This window comes from Salvelinus namaycush, chromosome 10 (genome assembly GCF_016432855.1).
Source record: "Salvelinus namaycush isolate Seneca chromosome 10, SaNama_1.0, whole genome shotgun sequence".
Classification (NCBI taxonomy): Eukaryota; Metazoa; Chordata; class Actinopteri; order Salmoniformes; family Salmonidae; genus Salvelinus; species Salvelinus namaycush.
This window is the reverse complement of record NC_052316.1, coordinates 17,779,023-17,795,057: the sequence shown is the minus strand read 5'-3', so window position 1 is coordinate 17,795,057 and position 16,035 is coordinate 17,779,023. Positions and strand designations below refer to the sequence as shown.

At 42.1% G+C, this 16,035-nt stretch overlaps 1 protein-coding gene across 1 annotated transcript in view; it reads left to right on the top strand.

Annotated features, from left to right (window-relative positions):
* Nucleotides 1-3,487: 3,487 nt before the first annotated feature.
* LOC120054786 (single-stranded DNA-binding protein 3) overlaps nt 3,488-16,035 on the top strand; it is an 88,332-nt gene continuing 75,784 nt past the window's right edge. The window contains exons 1-2 of the mRNA XM_039002409.1: nt 3,488-3,543; nt 11,118-11,190. Coding sequence (XP_038858337.1) covers nt 3,488-3,543; nt 11,118-11,190 — 129 coding nt within the window. The remainder of the gene's footprint in view (nt 3,544-11,117; nt 11,191-16,035) is intronic.

Sequence of the window (16,035 nt, the reverse complement as noted above, 5' to 3'; positions counted from 1 at the left end):
CAGACCTCAATCCAATTGAGAATCTGTGGTATGACTTAAATATTGCTGTACACCAGCGGAACCCATCCAACTTGAAGGAGCTGGAGCAGTTTTGCCTTGAAGAATGGGCAAAAATCCCAGTGGCTAGATGTGCCAAGCTTATAGAGACATACCCCAAGAGACTTGCAACTGTAATTGCTGCAAAAGGTGGCTCTACAAAGTATTGACTTTGGGGGGGTGAATAGTAGCTCAAGTTTTCTGTTTTTTTGTCTTATTTCTTGTTTGTTTCACAATACAAAATATTTTGCATCTTCAAAGTGGTAGACATTTGTGTAAATCAAATGATACAAACCCCCCAAAGTCAATTTTAATTCCAGGTTGTAAGGCAACAAAATAGAGAAAATGCCAAGGGGGGTGAATACTTTCGCAAGCCACTGTATGTACATGTGGGCAAGGGTAAAAGTGACTGAGCAGCAGGATAAATAATGATAATAATAATAATCATTGTAGCAGCAGCATTTACTGTATATGTGATTGTGTACGTGTGATGGTGTGTGTGTAGGTGTGTGGGTATGTGGTTGTGTGTGTGGCGTCACACAACCACATACAGAGAGAACAGTCCATGGCTGGTGTGGCTGAAGTCTTTGGCAATTTTCCAGGCCTTCCTCAGACACCACCTGGTATAAATGTCCTGGACGGCTGGGAACTCGACTCCAATGATGCACTGGGCCATCCGCACCACACTCTTGCGGTCGAGGGCGGTGCAGTTGCCATACCAGGCTGTGATGGATTGGTGAGGATCTGAGGGCCTATGCCAAATGTCTTCAGGGATCGTGCCCCCCCCCCCACCCCCCACCCCACACCCTGTTTCCTGTAGTCCACAATCAGCTCCTTGTTCTTTCTGACATTGAGGAAGAGATTGTTGTCCCGGCATCACACTGACAGATCTCTGACCTCCTCCCTGTAGATTGTATCGTCGCTGTCGGTGTTCAGGCCTACCAACGTTGTGTCATCAGTAAACTTGATGGTGTTGGAGTCGTGCGTGGCCACACAGTCATGGGTGAACAGGGAGTACAGGAGGGGACTAAGCACACACCCCTCGGGGGGCCCCCTTGTTGAGGGTCAGTGTGGCGGAGATGCTGTTGCCTACGTTCACCACCTGGGATCTGCCCATTAGGAAGTCCAGGACTCAGTTGCAGAGGGAGGTGTTCAGTCCCAGGGTTCCTATGCAAGGCAGTATCCAAATTAGAGTGGGTCCAGGGTATCTGGGATGATGTTGTTGATGTCAAATCAAATCAAATTGTATTTGTCACATGAACCGAATACAACAGGTGTAGACCTTACCGTGAAATGCTTACTTACATGCCCTTAACCATGACGTTCAATTGCACTTCATAATTTCAGATGTGGATGCTATAGGGCTATTGTCATTTAGGCAGGTTACCTTAAGTGTTCTTGGGAAAACGAACAAGTGTGGTCAGCTTGAAACATGTTGTGATTGCAGACTGGGACAAGGAGAGGTTTAAAATGTCAATGAAGATGCTTGCCAGCTGGTCTGCGCATGCTCTGAGGATGCGTCTGGGTATTCTGTCTGGTCACGCGGCCTTGCGAGTATTAACCTGTTTAAAAGGGCTGTTTTAAAACAACTTGCGGGCCATTTGTTTACTTTTTGTTCAGTCATGTTACCTAGCTAGCTAACAACCTGCTAACTTTGCTGGAGTTTCTAAACCCAGAATACTAACAGCTCGACACATCTGGGAACGCTTCTCGAAGCAGACTCGACAGACCAGACAGAGGTTTGGAAAGTCAATGGGAGAAGTGAAAAATTCTTCCTTAGTTGTTCATTTTCTCGAGATTTAAAGGCACATCTAGATTTGAGTCAATGCCTAAAGTAGCTGTACATGTTATTACTCCAACTTAGTGAAAGTAACAAACTGACACGTTTTCATTTTCGTCAAAAACAACTTTATATCAAAGAAGTGCCTTTGATTTGATGGCCTACACATGCGCAGTTTGGCGCGAGACGATCTAGAGACCGATGACATGTTTCTGGCATGAGCTTAGCTAACCAACGTCGCCATGACATCGCCTACAAGCGTGATCAGGGATTTCTTTTGGAGAAGCAATTTCTAGGCATCTTCATACTATACAATCTTTGCTAGTAGGCTGTATCCGAACATTTGGGGGCACAGAAAGAAAGGAAAAGGAATAGCTTCTTCAGAAGATCAATGATCATAGCAATTAATGAATGTCTGATCTCTTGCATGTCATCATACACGTGATGTTCTTAAAGAGGCATTTTACAATATTCTATGTAATGCATATCAATAGGAAAAGAATGCTTTTACACAATGGAGAAATCTAATATGCCCAACAACAGGCATATTTACATCCTCAGTAAAATATATTACAAATCTGTGACTCAGTTGTGATGCACAATACTTAAACTGATACATTTTGTGGATACTGACTTGTTATTTTCATATGTTTTAATGCTGACAGTAGCCTTTCACACAATGGTCAGTTTGGCTATTTGTATAATTCAATTAGCTACCGTGAAATGTATTTGTCCAGCCCCTCACCTCCCCAGGACTGCTCAGTAAATTAAGTCAACGTTGGAGTGCAGCGAAAATGGGCTTGAGCCTTTGGTCAATCCAGTAGAGCCCTTTTGAATGTATGATCTGAGAAATGTAAACCATCAGCTGACAGTGAAATGTAGTACACAAAGCTCATGTACTCTCCCAGTTAGTGAGCACAATCCATTTGTTTCTCTTTCAGGGACTGAACATTTAAGAAGTCTGCATAGGTCTGAGTGAGTGACCTCTCAAAATAAAGCTTGCTATAGCCTACCCAGTTTTCTTAGACATGTTCTCTTCTGAATCGTAGTTATTCATTGCGAAACCTAGACATTTATTTGTATTGATTATGATGGTACATGTCTTACGTATGTTACCCATAGTAGTCTCCTTTTCCCCCAGTCAGAATTGTAATGCTGAGAGCTCTCTAATGGGTACATTATTCAGTTCAGTCCATTCATTGTAACCTGGTAGAAAAAAGAGACATCTATAAAGTAAATACTTTTTGTATCATGGTCAGACAAAATTGCCATTTTGAACATTTATATTCAAACAAGTACGAAGGCCTTAAGCTGAGGGCTTCAGTTAGTCTGTTTTTCATATCTCAATCTCTTACATGTTTCTGAGGTCAGTAAACAAGAAGAGTGTGCGTTCTCCTTTAAGAAGCCCCTACCATTCCATAGCGGAGGGAGTAAGAATACATTCTCGAACAGCGGTTAAGAGGGGAAAAAAAATCCATCAGCGGTCTGTTTCAAGTCCCCCCAATAGAAACTGTGCCTGATTTGTGGCCAATGTTGGAGATGTAAAAAAAAAAAAAAAAAAGGAGGGGGGAGGAAAAACACTAAAGGGGTAGCTATGGAGATAGAACGTTTTCCTGGCTGCTTTCTTTGACAGGTGTTGAGAGGGGTAAAAGTCTTAAAACAGAATCCAGCATGTACGCCAAAGGTAAAGGAGCTGTCGTCCCTTCCGATAGTCAAGCGAGAGAAAAGTAAGTGAATTATGCACCATTTAAGAGTTTTACATGGTTAAAAGGAAGCTCCAACTTTCTAAACTATAGCTACCATAATTTAAAGGTGTGTACAGTACTCGCTCGCTTTCCTGAGTGTTGTTTACCCCTGCCGTGGCACGTCTCTTTAACTTTTTTTCTTGTTAGTTGCACTTTCTCGTTCTTTTAGATTATATTTATTACGAAATTCTCGCACGTTGTGAACGCAACGCACGGAAGAGTTGTTCAGTCTTTTGTAGCTATGTTTCATTTGGGGTTCCAAATGTGTCGCTTTCTGGAATTTAAAGATATAATGTAGCGCGCATGCAGCGATTGCATGAAGTACAGAATTGCTACTGCGAAAAAATATTTTCTTCTTGAGATTCTATTTTAAAATATGGAATATGTCTGATGCCTTTCTAGATGGAGTTGCATTGACGCTGACTCTCACATTGTTTGAATGTGTAAAGTTTTGAGACGTGTTACGAGGGACTTTTCAAAATGCAATCGACCCGTACAGAAGGTCTACTAGATATCTTCTAGACGTCTATGCTACATGTTTTCTTACCATATTCGTGTTTATTAAGGACTTGTGCAGGACATCCCACATGAGGAAATGACGAGGACTTTGTCTTGTCTGTTAAATTAAACTTGTACTTGTCATTAGTTATACCTACATTAGCGGACTAAACTCCACTCCATGGTAAAGGAAGTTTATACATACGTAAACTTTTTTTAGGCATGGTATAAGCAATGTATCATCTATGTTGGAGTGTTACTGTAACATTTTTAGATTATATCGAACTGATACATGTTTTAAAAACCTTGGACTAACACTTATGGAAAAAATTATCTCAATCCTTTCGATGAAATATTTTGTTTCATTATGATGCTTTGAATATTAATAACTGCTATATCAGAGTTCAAACGAATCTTTTATCCTCTTTAGGGGTAAGCAGAGATACTGCCACAACTTTTAAAATGTCAGATGAACGATTTTGATCATAAATGGATACTCTGATTTAAACCAGTGCTTTACATGAAGGCTACATCTTATGTACTTTGTTGCTCTCTATGCTACACAAACTATTGTGTAGGGATTCTGATAAGAGTAGCACCGCTTTCTTCATGGCACAGCATGATTCCAAGAAGGTTGTGATATGAGAAAAACTTTGTTACATATTTACCTTTCACAGACGGTGTAACCGATGACTGACACACAATTATGAACAGAGTTTCTTGTCCCAAGATCACAGTGAATACTGTGCATACGATTAGATCAAGGCAGCTGGATAGCTATGCATGTTGCTTTTTTTCTCATGTATGAATAAATACTTCTTAAAAATGACCAATTTTCAAACTTTTGGAGCGTTTGCTGCTCAGCCAGATGTTAGAATGATATTATGTAGTTAGTTTTCATTGAAAAATATTTAAACTTACTTGCCTAAGTTGCATTCATCCTATTGCTGACTGTGTGGGATCATCATGATAAGTATTACTTGTTGGCTTCAGTTCTGTGTCTTAATTTCACCCAAATTTGAATGTGTGAAGTAAATGGCATATTCTCTCCGTTAGAGAAAATCTTTCCTGTGTATTGACAAACGGAGGCAGCATTGTGTGCTGAGGGAGTATGAATCCTAACTGAAAACAATTCCATGTGGTTCATGTACCAATACAGCAAGAATAATGAGTTTTGAATGGGCATGTGATGCCCAGATATTACCTGATTTTATTATATGGAATCCTTTTAAAAACTTGTGGATTCCTACATATGCATCTTATTTGTTTACAATCAAAGGCAGATCCCTTAGACACAAGTGCTCTTAAAATGTAGTGTTGACAAAATATTTCCTCACCTAGTAATACAGAGACATACAGTAGTTGTGACAGTAGAACAATATTCCCTCCACCCCATCCCTTTAAGTTTTACCTTGAAGTTAAATGAAGATACAGTTGTCCCGTATGTCCTTTGTCTTGTTGTATGTACCATTCCACACAAGAAGTTTCATTCACAAGAAAAAAGTTATTTGATTGATTGGCATCAGTTTAAGCAGTGAACCCCCTGGCACCATCCTCTGCATGTGTGAGTTCTGTCTCTGTGTGTTCTTAGAGTCAGGTGAGCAGGTGATGGCCAGAGTGAGGATGCACTTACCTTCTCACCTAACTAATGACTCTGCCATGCACCATGAGGCAAACGCATGTTTCTCTTTACGCTATGGTTAGTCAGGACGCTACCCATGTTGTCTGAAGTCTTGTTAGATTAACTCCTACTTAATTTGGAAATTGAAATGAAAGAACTATATGGTCTCTCTCTCTGTGCATGTGGAGGTCGTCCATTTCTCACCAACATGTGTAGAATACTTGCTGGTTTAGGTACAGCAGAGGGGAGACCGTAGAGTAAAGGTATCTAGTACAGAACCACTGATAGAGCAGATGGAAGTTATAAAAGTGCACCAAGAATGGGGAGGGTATAATGGCTTATCAAAACCTTGGAGGAATCTAGAAGAATAAAGACTGAACCTGAGCTTGGTAACTTTTTTTTTCTCAAAAATTTCTACAAAATCACTAAGATTTTAATCTGATGACTGTGTCATTCAAGGAAATGCTCGACCTAGAGTTCAAGAGAGATGTAAAGAATGGAAGAGATGTTTGTTTGTTTACCTGTCCTTGAGGAGAAGCGTCAGATGCCTGTGGAAAAATTTAGAACAAGAACTCGTGCCCTTGTGACGAGAGGAATTAATTCCATCACACTCACTCTTTCTGCACTTGATTTAATTTGATTTCCACAGGGTTGAAACAGAGGCTCCAACATTAATATGACCTTATTGTTTGTTAATTACAACGTCATTGAAATGTGCTGAGGAACCCGCTATCACAGGGCCCTTCCATGGAATTCATCAAATTGAATGTTTCTCATCATGATACAGTAGTCGGTCGTGCGTGACCCTGTCACACATTGTAGTCTTTACATTTAAGGCAATGCATACTCTATACATATAGGTTAGGCCTATAAGACATTTCTTTAATATTCAGAGGATAATTGAATATCTTGAATAAAGTGTTTGCTTTGAATGTGTTTCTTTACATCCACACCCTCCCCTATATTCGCATGGAGTTTAATAGAGTTCTTGAGGTCTGAATGCACGGTTTTGATATCACACAGATGGCCCTGCCATATGCATTTTGGACTTTTGAGAAAGACATTTAAGAACCACGTACTCACGTATGCAAAAACATGCCACTATTTTGTGATGAACCTCTGATTTTCTCTGGTTTGCTTTGAATGAATATGCTCATATTCAGAGGTGTCAACAGTCAATTAATTTGGTGCATTGATGCATCCGCACATATTTGTTAGCTTTCTCACTTTTTAAATAAGTGAGACAGTATAAATATTGAAGCTACGTGCATGAAGTCAGTAATCAGGTTGGTCACGGCACAGACAAACTCATGAAGTCTAAGTGTATTCTGTTGATTACACTAGCCCACACATTATATCAATGTTATAGTGACATGATACCTTTGTTTAAGTCTTATGTAGCTAATTTATTAAGTATAGACAGTGTGGAGTAGTCCAAATCACTGTTATTTCACTACACTAGTAGTACATATTCATTATTAACTGATAACAATATCTATTAGCTGCTTATTCCATTTATAAACCATTTCTGCTTGGTATCCTGATGGTATTCTATCTTTCTCATAGAATCAAACTTTTGTTGAAATGAATCAATTTCCCCAAAATGAAGACTCTCAGGTTAGAATACAATGGCGTCCTTTCAAGCGGAGCATGTCCATAATTGTGGAGTCAATTTAGCTCGAGGCTAGCTCCTGGTAAAGAGACAGAGATGACTTTGGCAATGGGAATCAATTTTTGAGTTTATTAAGCTGAAGTGTGTGTGTGTGGATTAACCCATGGCTGGTTTAAGCCATGCGTGTGTACAGTCTTTTGTCACTGTTTTGTGTCTGCAAAAAATGGCCGGCAGTGTAAAAATGTTAATTTAATCTTAGTTTCATCTCATAAACAGGTAGCCTAACACTTGGAGAATGAAATGCTTCCAGAGGTGTCCTTTTAATCTATGCATCCTCCTTTGCTTACAAGACATGTCAGTACTCATCAACTTGCGATCATTATCTTAATTCCTCTAGGCCTAGGCTTTTGTGAAACAAGGAAAAAACTAAAAGGGCATTATGAAAACTGATACAATTACTATCTTGCATTCACCCCAACTCCCTTCTCCATCACTTCTCATGCATACCTTATCTAACCAAGCCCATGCATACCTTATCTAACCAAGCCCATGCTCTCGCTGCTGAATTATTTACATCAAGACAGGAAAGTTAATTTGCTAACTGTCTGTGCTTTAGCTGGCTAAACTTGGCAGAGGTGCTTTCATGTCTTGCGGGAGCGTAGTCTGATAGCCTGGGGTGGGATGTCAGGAGTGTACCTTGGATGAGGTGGAAGATCTCCCCTTGAAGTGTGGACACCGTGTAAAACTCTGGGCTGACTGTGGAGCAGGGGCTGCTGACTGTGGAGCAAGGGCTGCTGACTGCCTCCCTGTCCCTGCCTCTAATGTTAGTCACTACAGAGAGGATCAAACTAAACCACCCACTCAACAGTAGTTCTCTAACTGAGAGAAGTCTACTGGTCTCTTGTCTCCTAACCTTTCCACAGCATGTAATTTGTATGACCATTATCCATGATGATGGGGTTTCAGTGGCCTCAGAGCTCTTTAGCTGGAGTCTGGCACGGAAGAGAGCAGTGGCTTAGAGGGGTGGACTGGACCAGCAGAGCAATGGATTAGGATGTTGAGATTTTTTTGGGGGCACCTGAGACATCACTAAAAATGACAGAGAAGATGACCCAGCACCACTCTTGGTACTCAGGGGTTGTAAATATATTATTATGGAGATGTTCCCTTTGGGAGGTCAGAGGACATGGAGCTTGTGTGTGTCAGATGGAGTCTCGTTTCAGTGAAGGTTTTTGTATGAACGTATGCCTTGTGCTTGGTGTCAGTGCTCTGTCTGTCTCCTGTCATGTGTGGCCCTAGTGTCTCCACTATGGTCGTTATCCTGTAGATCTCCCTTCTCTCATCACACCATCACACAGTTGTCTTAACGCCTAGCAAGTTCCCTCTCTCGATCTCCTTCCCTCTGCTGACGCCATCTCTACCTGCGCAGGGAGAGTCTCCACAACCCTCTTCCCTTGGCGGAGTTACACTCAGTGCTACTGACAGTGCAACAAAAGGTGTCCCCCGAAGCCAGGATTGAATGAGTGTTTTTAAATAATGCATTAGAACAGGGGCAGGTGCCCATCACCAGGGCACAGAACCCCTCAGATCATACCAGTGTAGCCATGAAAATTTCATCAGGGTACTCATGGGAATTTCTGTTCGATCCAGTTCAGTGTGGACCAGCTTATAGAAGTCCACGCATGCCGCTGGGTATTACAAACAGCCATGAGGTAGTCTTCTTACATTTTACACCAGCTGCCTCCCCTCTGTACCAGGAACCTGACAAGTTTTCAGACTGGGAGAGCACAGGTACTTCCTGGTTAAAGGAGCTCTTCGTTTTTTGACTGGTTTCATTTAAGTTCTTTCAGAGCACATTCTCAGTGCTCAGTTCTCACTGGCTGGTTTGAATTAAACTCAGTTGAGACGTGATTACAAACGCCACCAAGCATTTTCAGTGTTACCAGGTAGTGTCGCGTGGTGACACTCCCCTCTATGATGAGATGCGTATGGAAATATTGCAGCCAGCGGTTTGCTCCACCGTGTCATTCATTTGAATATCATGCCATTACCCATAACCCATTGTTCTGCCCATCCTTCTCTTCTACCATCACCCTTGACCTACCCTCTAAGCAAGGGGTGTCAAACATACGGCCCGTGGGCCGGATCCGATGCTCTACACAGACTATCGGTAACATTTCAACTAACTATCTACTAACCCTAAACTTAACCGTTGCCCTAACCTTAACCCGTACCCTAACCCTTACTCTAAACCTAACCGTAACCTTAGCAAGCAGTTGCTTATCAACAGATAGTTGGTTAATAGTATGACCATCTGTAGAGCATCTACAGAAGGACTACCCAAATAAAGTGTAAAAGAAAATGTACAAAGCTGTGGATAGAGGATTTATAATTAAGTGCGACTCTGGACCTCGACACCCCTGCTGTAAGCAGTCACTCCAGCATAACAAATCCACAGCCATAAAACAGACAGACCAGATAAAACACTGTGGCCATGATTGTGTTCGTTGTGTCCAGAACCATTTGTTTACACTAGATTACTGAAATGAGCAGTGAAATGAATACGTCTGATGTAACACTGAGAAATAATTAAGAAGATAGGTGTCCCCTTTAACTAATGTCTAACGTTAGTCAAAACTGTTTTTTTGCAGTCTGTGGAAGAAATGCTTCCCTTGTATAAAGCTGGCATATCAAATGAATGATTACTTTGAGTCGATATCCCTTGTGCTTGGTTCAACATCCAGCACAAGTGTTTCTGAGATAGTAGAACCTAATGTGACCAAACTGACTTTTCTTTCGTTTTTTTTTCTTCACAATTTTGTTATCCAATTGGTAGTTAGTCTTGTCTCATTGCTGCAACTCCCATACGGACTTGGGAGAGGCGAAGGTCAAGAGACTTTGCGTCCCCCGAAAAACAACCCTGCCAAGCTGCACTGCTTCTTGACACACTGCTTCTTGACACACTGCTCGCTTAACCCAGAAGCCAGTCGCACCAATGTGTCGGAGGAAACACCGTACAACTGGCGATCGTGTCAGCGTACATGCGCCCGGCCCGCCACAGGAGTCGCTAGAGCACGATGGGACAACGACATCCCGGCCGGCCAAACCCTCCACTAACCCGGACGACGCTGGGCCAATTGTGCGTCGCCTCATGGGTCTCCCGGCTGCGACACAGCCCGGGATCGAACCTGGATCTGTAGTAACACCTCAAGCTCTGCAGTGCCTTAGACCGTTGCGCCACTCGGGAGGCCCTTTCCCTCTTAGTAGAGTGTGGGTTCATCACTAGTCCAGGAGCACAGGGAGCACAGTAATTGCCAGCACAGGTGTCTAAATGACAGTCATAATGATACCAAAAATGCACAAGGTAGTGGGTTGTCAGATAATGTGACACTGACCCACGCTTGGCTGTCTCTGCTTTCCTCTTGTTTTCCTCAGCATCCATGTTAAAGGAGGAGCTCCGTAAACCACAGATGCTCTTTTTATTTTCTAGAGCCTCCCAATGGCTTCTCCTTAGAGTCCGCATGTTATCTGGCTGTCATTGTGAAAGTCTCTGGCTCCTACTGTAAATGTTAATACTGTGTACATACAACAGGTCTGACCAAAAACACAATTGTATTTTATTACGACATAGCCTGCGTTCTCCTGGTTAACCCCACTGGTCTGTAAGGAGAGATCCAGTACAAATTCATTTTTCACCTGAGCGCCAGTTGGATAGGCTGCCTGCTAGCCCGGGAGAGGGTGAGAGATTCTCCAGAGCGAGGAGGAGGGGATGGAGGAGGTGCGAGATGGAGCCTCGACATTGACCTTTTTCTCTTTGTTTTCCAGGTTAGCTTTATATGTGTACGAGTATTTGCTGCACGTCGGCGCACAGAAATCAGCACAGACCTTCCTGTCAGAGGTAAGAAATGGCTTTAGAAGAACTTCCTGAGGTGAACGGATGAATGGGATTCCTCTCCATTGTATAGCGAGGGATGGAATTTACATTAGCGGTAGCCCTGGGGTCAAGAACCAATTTGGGCGTCTCTGCTTTGTAACACAAGTAATTGGATTCCAAAGTTTTGTATACAATGATATGGATGTAATGGGTCTAGACTAAGCTATAAGTTGATGAATAACAGCAGTATTAGTCTTAAGATTTCTATAAGGACAATAAAAAATGTTTGGGTTCCATATCAACACCTAGGCCATGCTCCTTCCTCTATTAGCCTGATAGCACCTGAACTGTCAATGAGAAATAGCCCATGTAATGTGTTGCATCCTCTTCCTTAATGGACATCCTTCCTCCATAGTGGCCTAGTATTCAGGCCTTCACCTCTCTAACACCTTCACGCCTTAAGCTTGCTACAAGCTTCACTTGCATAGATCTACGTGCCGGTCCATGCATTTTTAGTCTCCCAAATAGCAGCGTTCTCAAGGGGGCAATAACAGAGATTTTTCTGAAGTCTCCCCCTTTTGAGGTAGACAAAGAGAAATCGCGTTGAACTTCACTAAGCTAATTTGAAAGAGAACCAACTGCATATTTAATTAATAGCTAGGCCTACATGTAATGAAAGTTTAGGTTTGATTAACATCTCCTCGTTTTGTGCCTGCTAGTAGGCTGTAGGTTATTCTGCTAGCACTAACCTAGCTTCCCACATCTTCCCCCATGTGAAATAATACAATTTATCAATTTGCCCTGGCAAATATTCTTATAGCCTACTCACCAATGTAACCTATAACATAATTCCAATTTGATATGCTGCTTCAGTGTATTCGCTCCTATGTCAGCAAAACATCTAATGTGGTCATATCACATCTAATGTGGTCATATCACGGAGAAAAGGCATATGGCTACCAGTTGTTTTTACTGTCTAGAAGTAGTTACTTCTCAACAAAATACATTTTTGGGGGGGATTCTAATAAGGCTACAATGTTTGGTCTATTGTTTGAACAGTCGTTGAGACTGTATTTGGTTATCAATGCCGAATATGCTACTTTGACGTATAGCCTATAGATCAGATCAAGTAACAACATGGCGCCGTAAGGAATGATATGGCACGTCTCAATTTTCAAGTTGCACAAAAGTGTGTCGAATGCTCCCGCCCTTTTTGTGACGGGAAAAACGACATTGCAACTACTGCGCTATGCTCCGTATCTACTGTCTCTTTAATGTGTGTAGACCCCTTTTTATGCTGCTCACTAAATATTGTACCGTTATGGCTGTGGAAGAACTTTACTGGCACGCAAAAAATGGAGGACTATATGGTAAAGACAAATATTATTTCTATTATGTATCAGCTGTGCGCTTTCCCTAGGGTCAGGAGGTTCTGTGACCACTTAACTGGTGCAGGAAGCCATAACTAGGGCCATGAGAGGTTACTACTTCAGGACAAATTCCTGGCCCTACTTATACTGCTCTGTGTGCCTTCTGAAAAAGTTGCCTTCTGAAAAAGTTGGGTTAAACTCCAATATCCTCTCTCAGTGATACCCTGGATGCTCATACTAGTCTATTTAACTCCTAGATTATTTATCATTCATTTAACCAGCAGTGAGAGCTCTACTCACACCTTTGGAGTGGTGTATATGCTCATTTGGTTCATAACTGCTCTTTAACACTCCCATGTGTTAGAAGTCAGATTTAATATGTTCATTTAGTTGGATGAATGTGTACAATTGGTTAATAATGTTCTTAACCCCTGGACCTGCTAAAGTGATCTTTTTCAAGTGCAATGAAAGGTTGTGATTTTTCTCATGATTTATTTCATATAAAAAAAACTCTGGCCTGTGTTCAAGCACAGAACTATTTCAGTGGTGTGATTCACCCAGCTTACATCACAGCATTTCCCCTCCTGTATTATAATCTGTTCAGCTGTTATCATGTATTACAGCGTTGATGTTTCACCACTGTTCATGACTGTACTTGTGTCACTGCGTTCAAAAATGTCTGACGCATGGCCCAGACCTACGTATGTTATGTTTTGAAAGATACAGGCGCATTTTATTTATTTTTGCCTCAGCTGGGTGTCCCTTATCAACCACACAGGAAAAGGAACGTTAGATGGCGGTTTTCTAAAGCAGCCTAATTTCCTTAGAGATACAGTCATGACCTGGAATTTACAGCATACTATTATACACAGGCTATATGTATTTTCTCCTCAGTCTTAAACTAAGATGTTGCTCTTTATCTTTCTCAATGAATCACACACATTCCATATGTTCCCTGCCATTTACAGTGCATCCGATTCAGACCCATTAACATTTTGTTACGTTACAGCCTTATCCTCATCAATCTACACACAATACCCCATAATGGCAAAGCAAAAACAGGTTTTTAGAATTGACATAAGTATTCAGACCCTTACCTCTGCTATTTTCAGGTCTCTAGAAAAGTCTGGGCTCTGGCTGGTCCACTCAAGGACATTCAGAGTTGTCCTGAAGCCACTCCTGCCTTGTCTTGGCTGTGTGCTTAGGCTCGTTGTCCTGTTGGAAGGTGAACCTTTGCCCCAGTCTGAGGTTCTGAGCGCTCTGGAGCAGGTTTTCATCAAGGATCTCTCTGTACTTTGCTCCTTTCATCTTTCCCTTGATCCTGATTGGTCTCCCAATCCCTGCCGCTGAAATATATCCCCACAGCATGATGCTGCCACCACCATGCTTCACCGTAGGGATGGTGCCAGGTTTCTTTCAGATGTGATGCTTGACATTCAGGCCAAAGAGTTAAATCTTGGTTTCATCAGACCAGAGAATCTTATTTCTGATGGTCAGAGTCCTTTAGGTGCCTTTTGGCAAATCCAAGCTGTCTGTCATGTGCCTTTTTACTGAGGAGTGGCTTCCGTCTGGCCACTCTACCATAAAGGCCTAACAGGTGGAGTGCTGCAGAGATGGTGGTCCTTCTGGAAGGTTCTCCCATCTCCACAGAGGAGCTCTGTCAGTGACCATTGGGTCACCACCTCCCTGACCAAGGCCCTTCTCCCCGATTGCTCAGTTTGGCAGTGCTGCCAGCTCTAGGAAGAGTCTTGGTGGGTCCAAATTTCTTCCATTTAAGAATAATGGAGACAACTTTGTTCTTGGACCTTCAATGCTACAGACATTGTTTGGTAACCTTCCCCAGATCTGTGACTCGACACAATCCTGTCTCGAAGCTCTACAGACTTCCTTCGACCTCATGGCTTGGTTTATGCTCTGACATGCACTGTCAAATGTGGGACCTTATGTCCAATCAATTGAATTTACCACAGGTGGACTCCAAGTTGTAGAAATATCTCAGTGATGATCAATCTGAGCTCAATTTCGAGTCTCATAGCAAAGGGTCTGAACACTTATGTAAATAAGGTATACATTTTTTGGGTTTTAAAATATAAATTTGCTAAATTTTCTAAACACTTTTTGCTTTGTCATTATGGGGTATTGTGTGTAGATTTTTATTTAATCCATTTTAGAATAAGGCTGTAATGTAACAAAGTGGAAAAAGTCCAGGGGTCTGAACACTTTCCAAATGCACTGTATGTGTTATCAAAATATAACCTGTAATGAGAGAGCAGCCTTTAATGTGACTAAGATAATGTCACACATGGAAATTATAATTTAAAAGGGTGGATATCAGGCTATAGAATATAAACATTAGACATTGTATCTCAAGGTGTGTTTGCGAGGCTAAATCAAGCCACAACCTGTCCAGGTTGACACAACAAAGTCAAACAGTAACCTAGTCTATTACAATGCTGATAAATCAATACATCAATCACCTAACCTGCCCAAAAGCTTTTCCCTCTCTCTGCCCTAAACGGCTCAGTGCAGGCAGCAGTGTTCGACTAACTGCCACCAAGGCACAGAACTGGACTAAAATATTAAGCACAGATCTGGGACCAGCTTGGAGAGATTAAGTAGTGAGGCTGAAGTGAGGCTTGCTGATTGCAGAACCCTCCTGGGCGAATCTCCTCCCTGAGATGGAGTGTTATTGGTGTGCTGCTGGATAGGGGTTAAGTTATGGATCACAGGCAACAGGAGGGAGAAGCTCTGCTCCTCAGTCTATTTCCATGAGGCATGCAGAGGCCTTTTTCCAGGTAATTTGCTTGTACTTTAGTTGTTTTAAATATATGAAATCACATACACCGTATAATGCAGAGATACTTATCAGTGATGTTTTCAAACTATTTGTTCCTGCTTTCTGGTACTCTCATCTTGCCCTTCATATTTTATGATAGAGTAATAAGTAAGTACGCAATATTCAAAATTCCTTTATAGCTCCCATACTCTCAACAATACTCATAACTTTAGCCACAAAGGTCTTAAAAGTTTCTCTGTTCACGTCTCTTTTCATCACATATAAATGTCAACAGTTCTACAGTCAGCCACATCACGCCAATATAATTACTATGCTAAAATCTCAGGACCTCTCCAAAGCATGTTTGGCCCTTTCCAGCCCTCCTGTCTCCCACCTGAACAGATAAGGGAATTCAGTCCCTCCAGATACGCTGAAGCAAAACACACCTGCTCGATGCCACCTAATGAGAGAGCTATCACCTGGCCTCTCTCCTGCCTCTCAATTAACCCCTCGTCCTACCCCTGCACACTCGCCCATCTCCTCGGAACAGTCACTCCCTGCTCCCATGCACAGCAGAACCCTTGAACAGCCTCCACTGGCCCACACGTAAGTTAGTCTCATTCATCAGCTGTGTGTAGGAGAGCCTATAAAACTGGCAAACAGTCCTGATCACCAGCCACGTGCCTTACAACTACATTGCATTGCATTTGGCCTCTATTACAT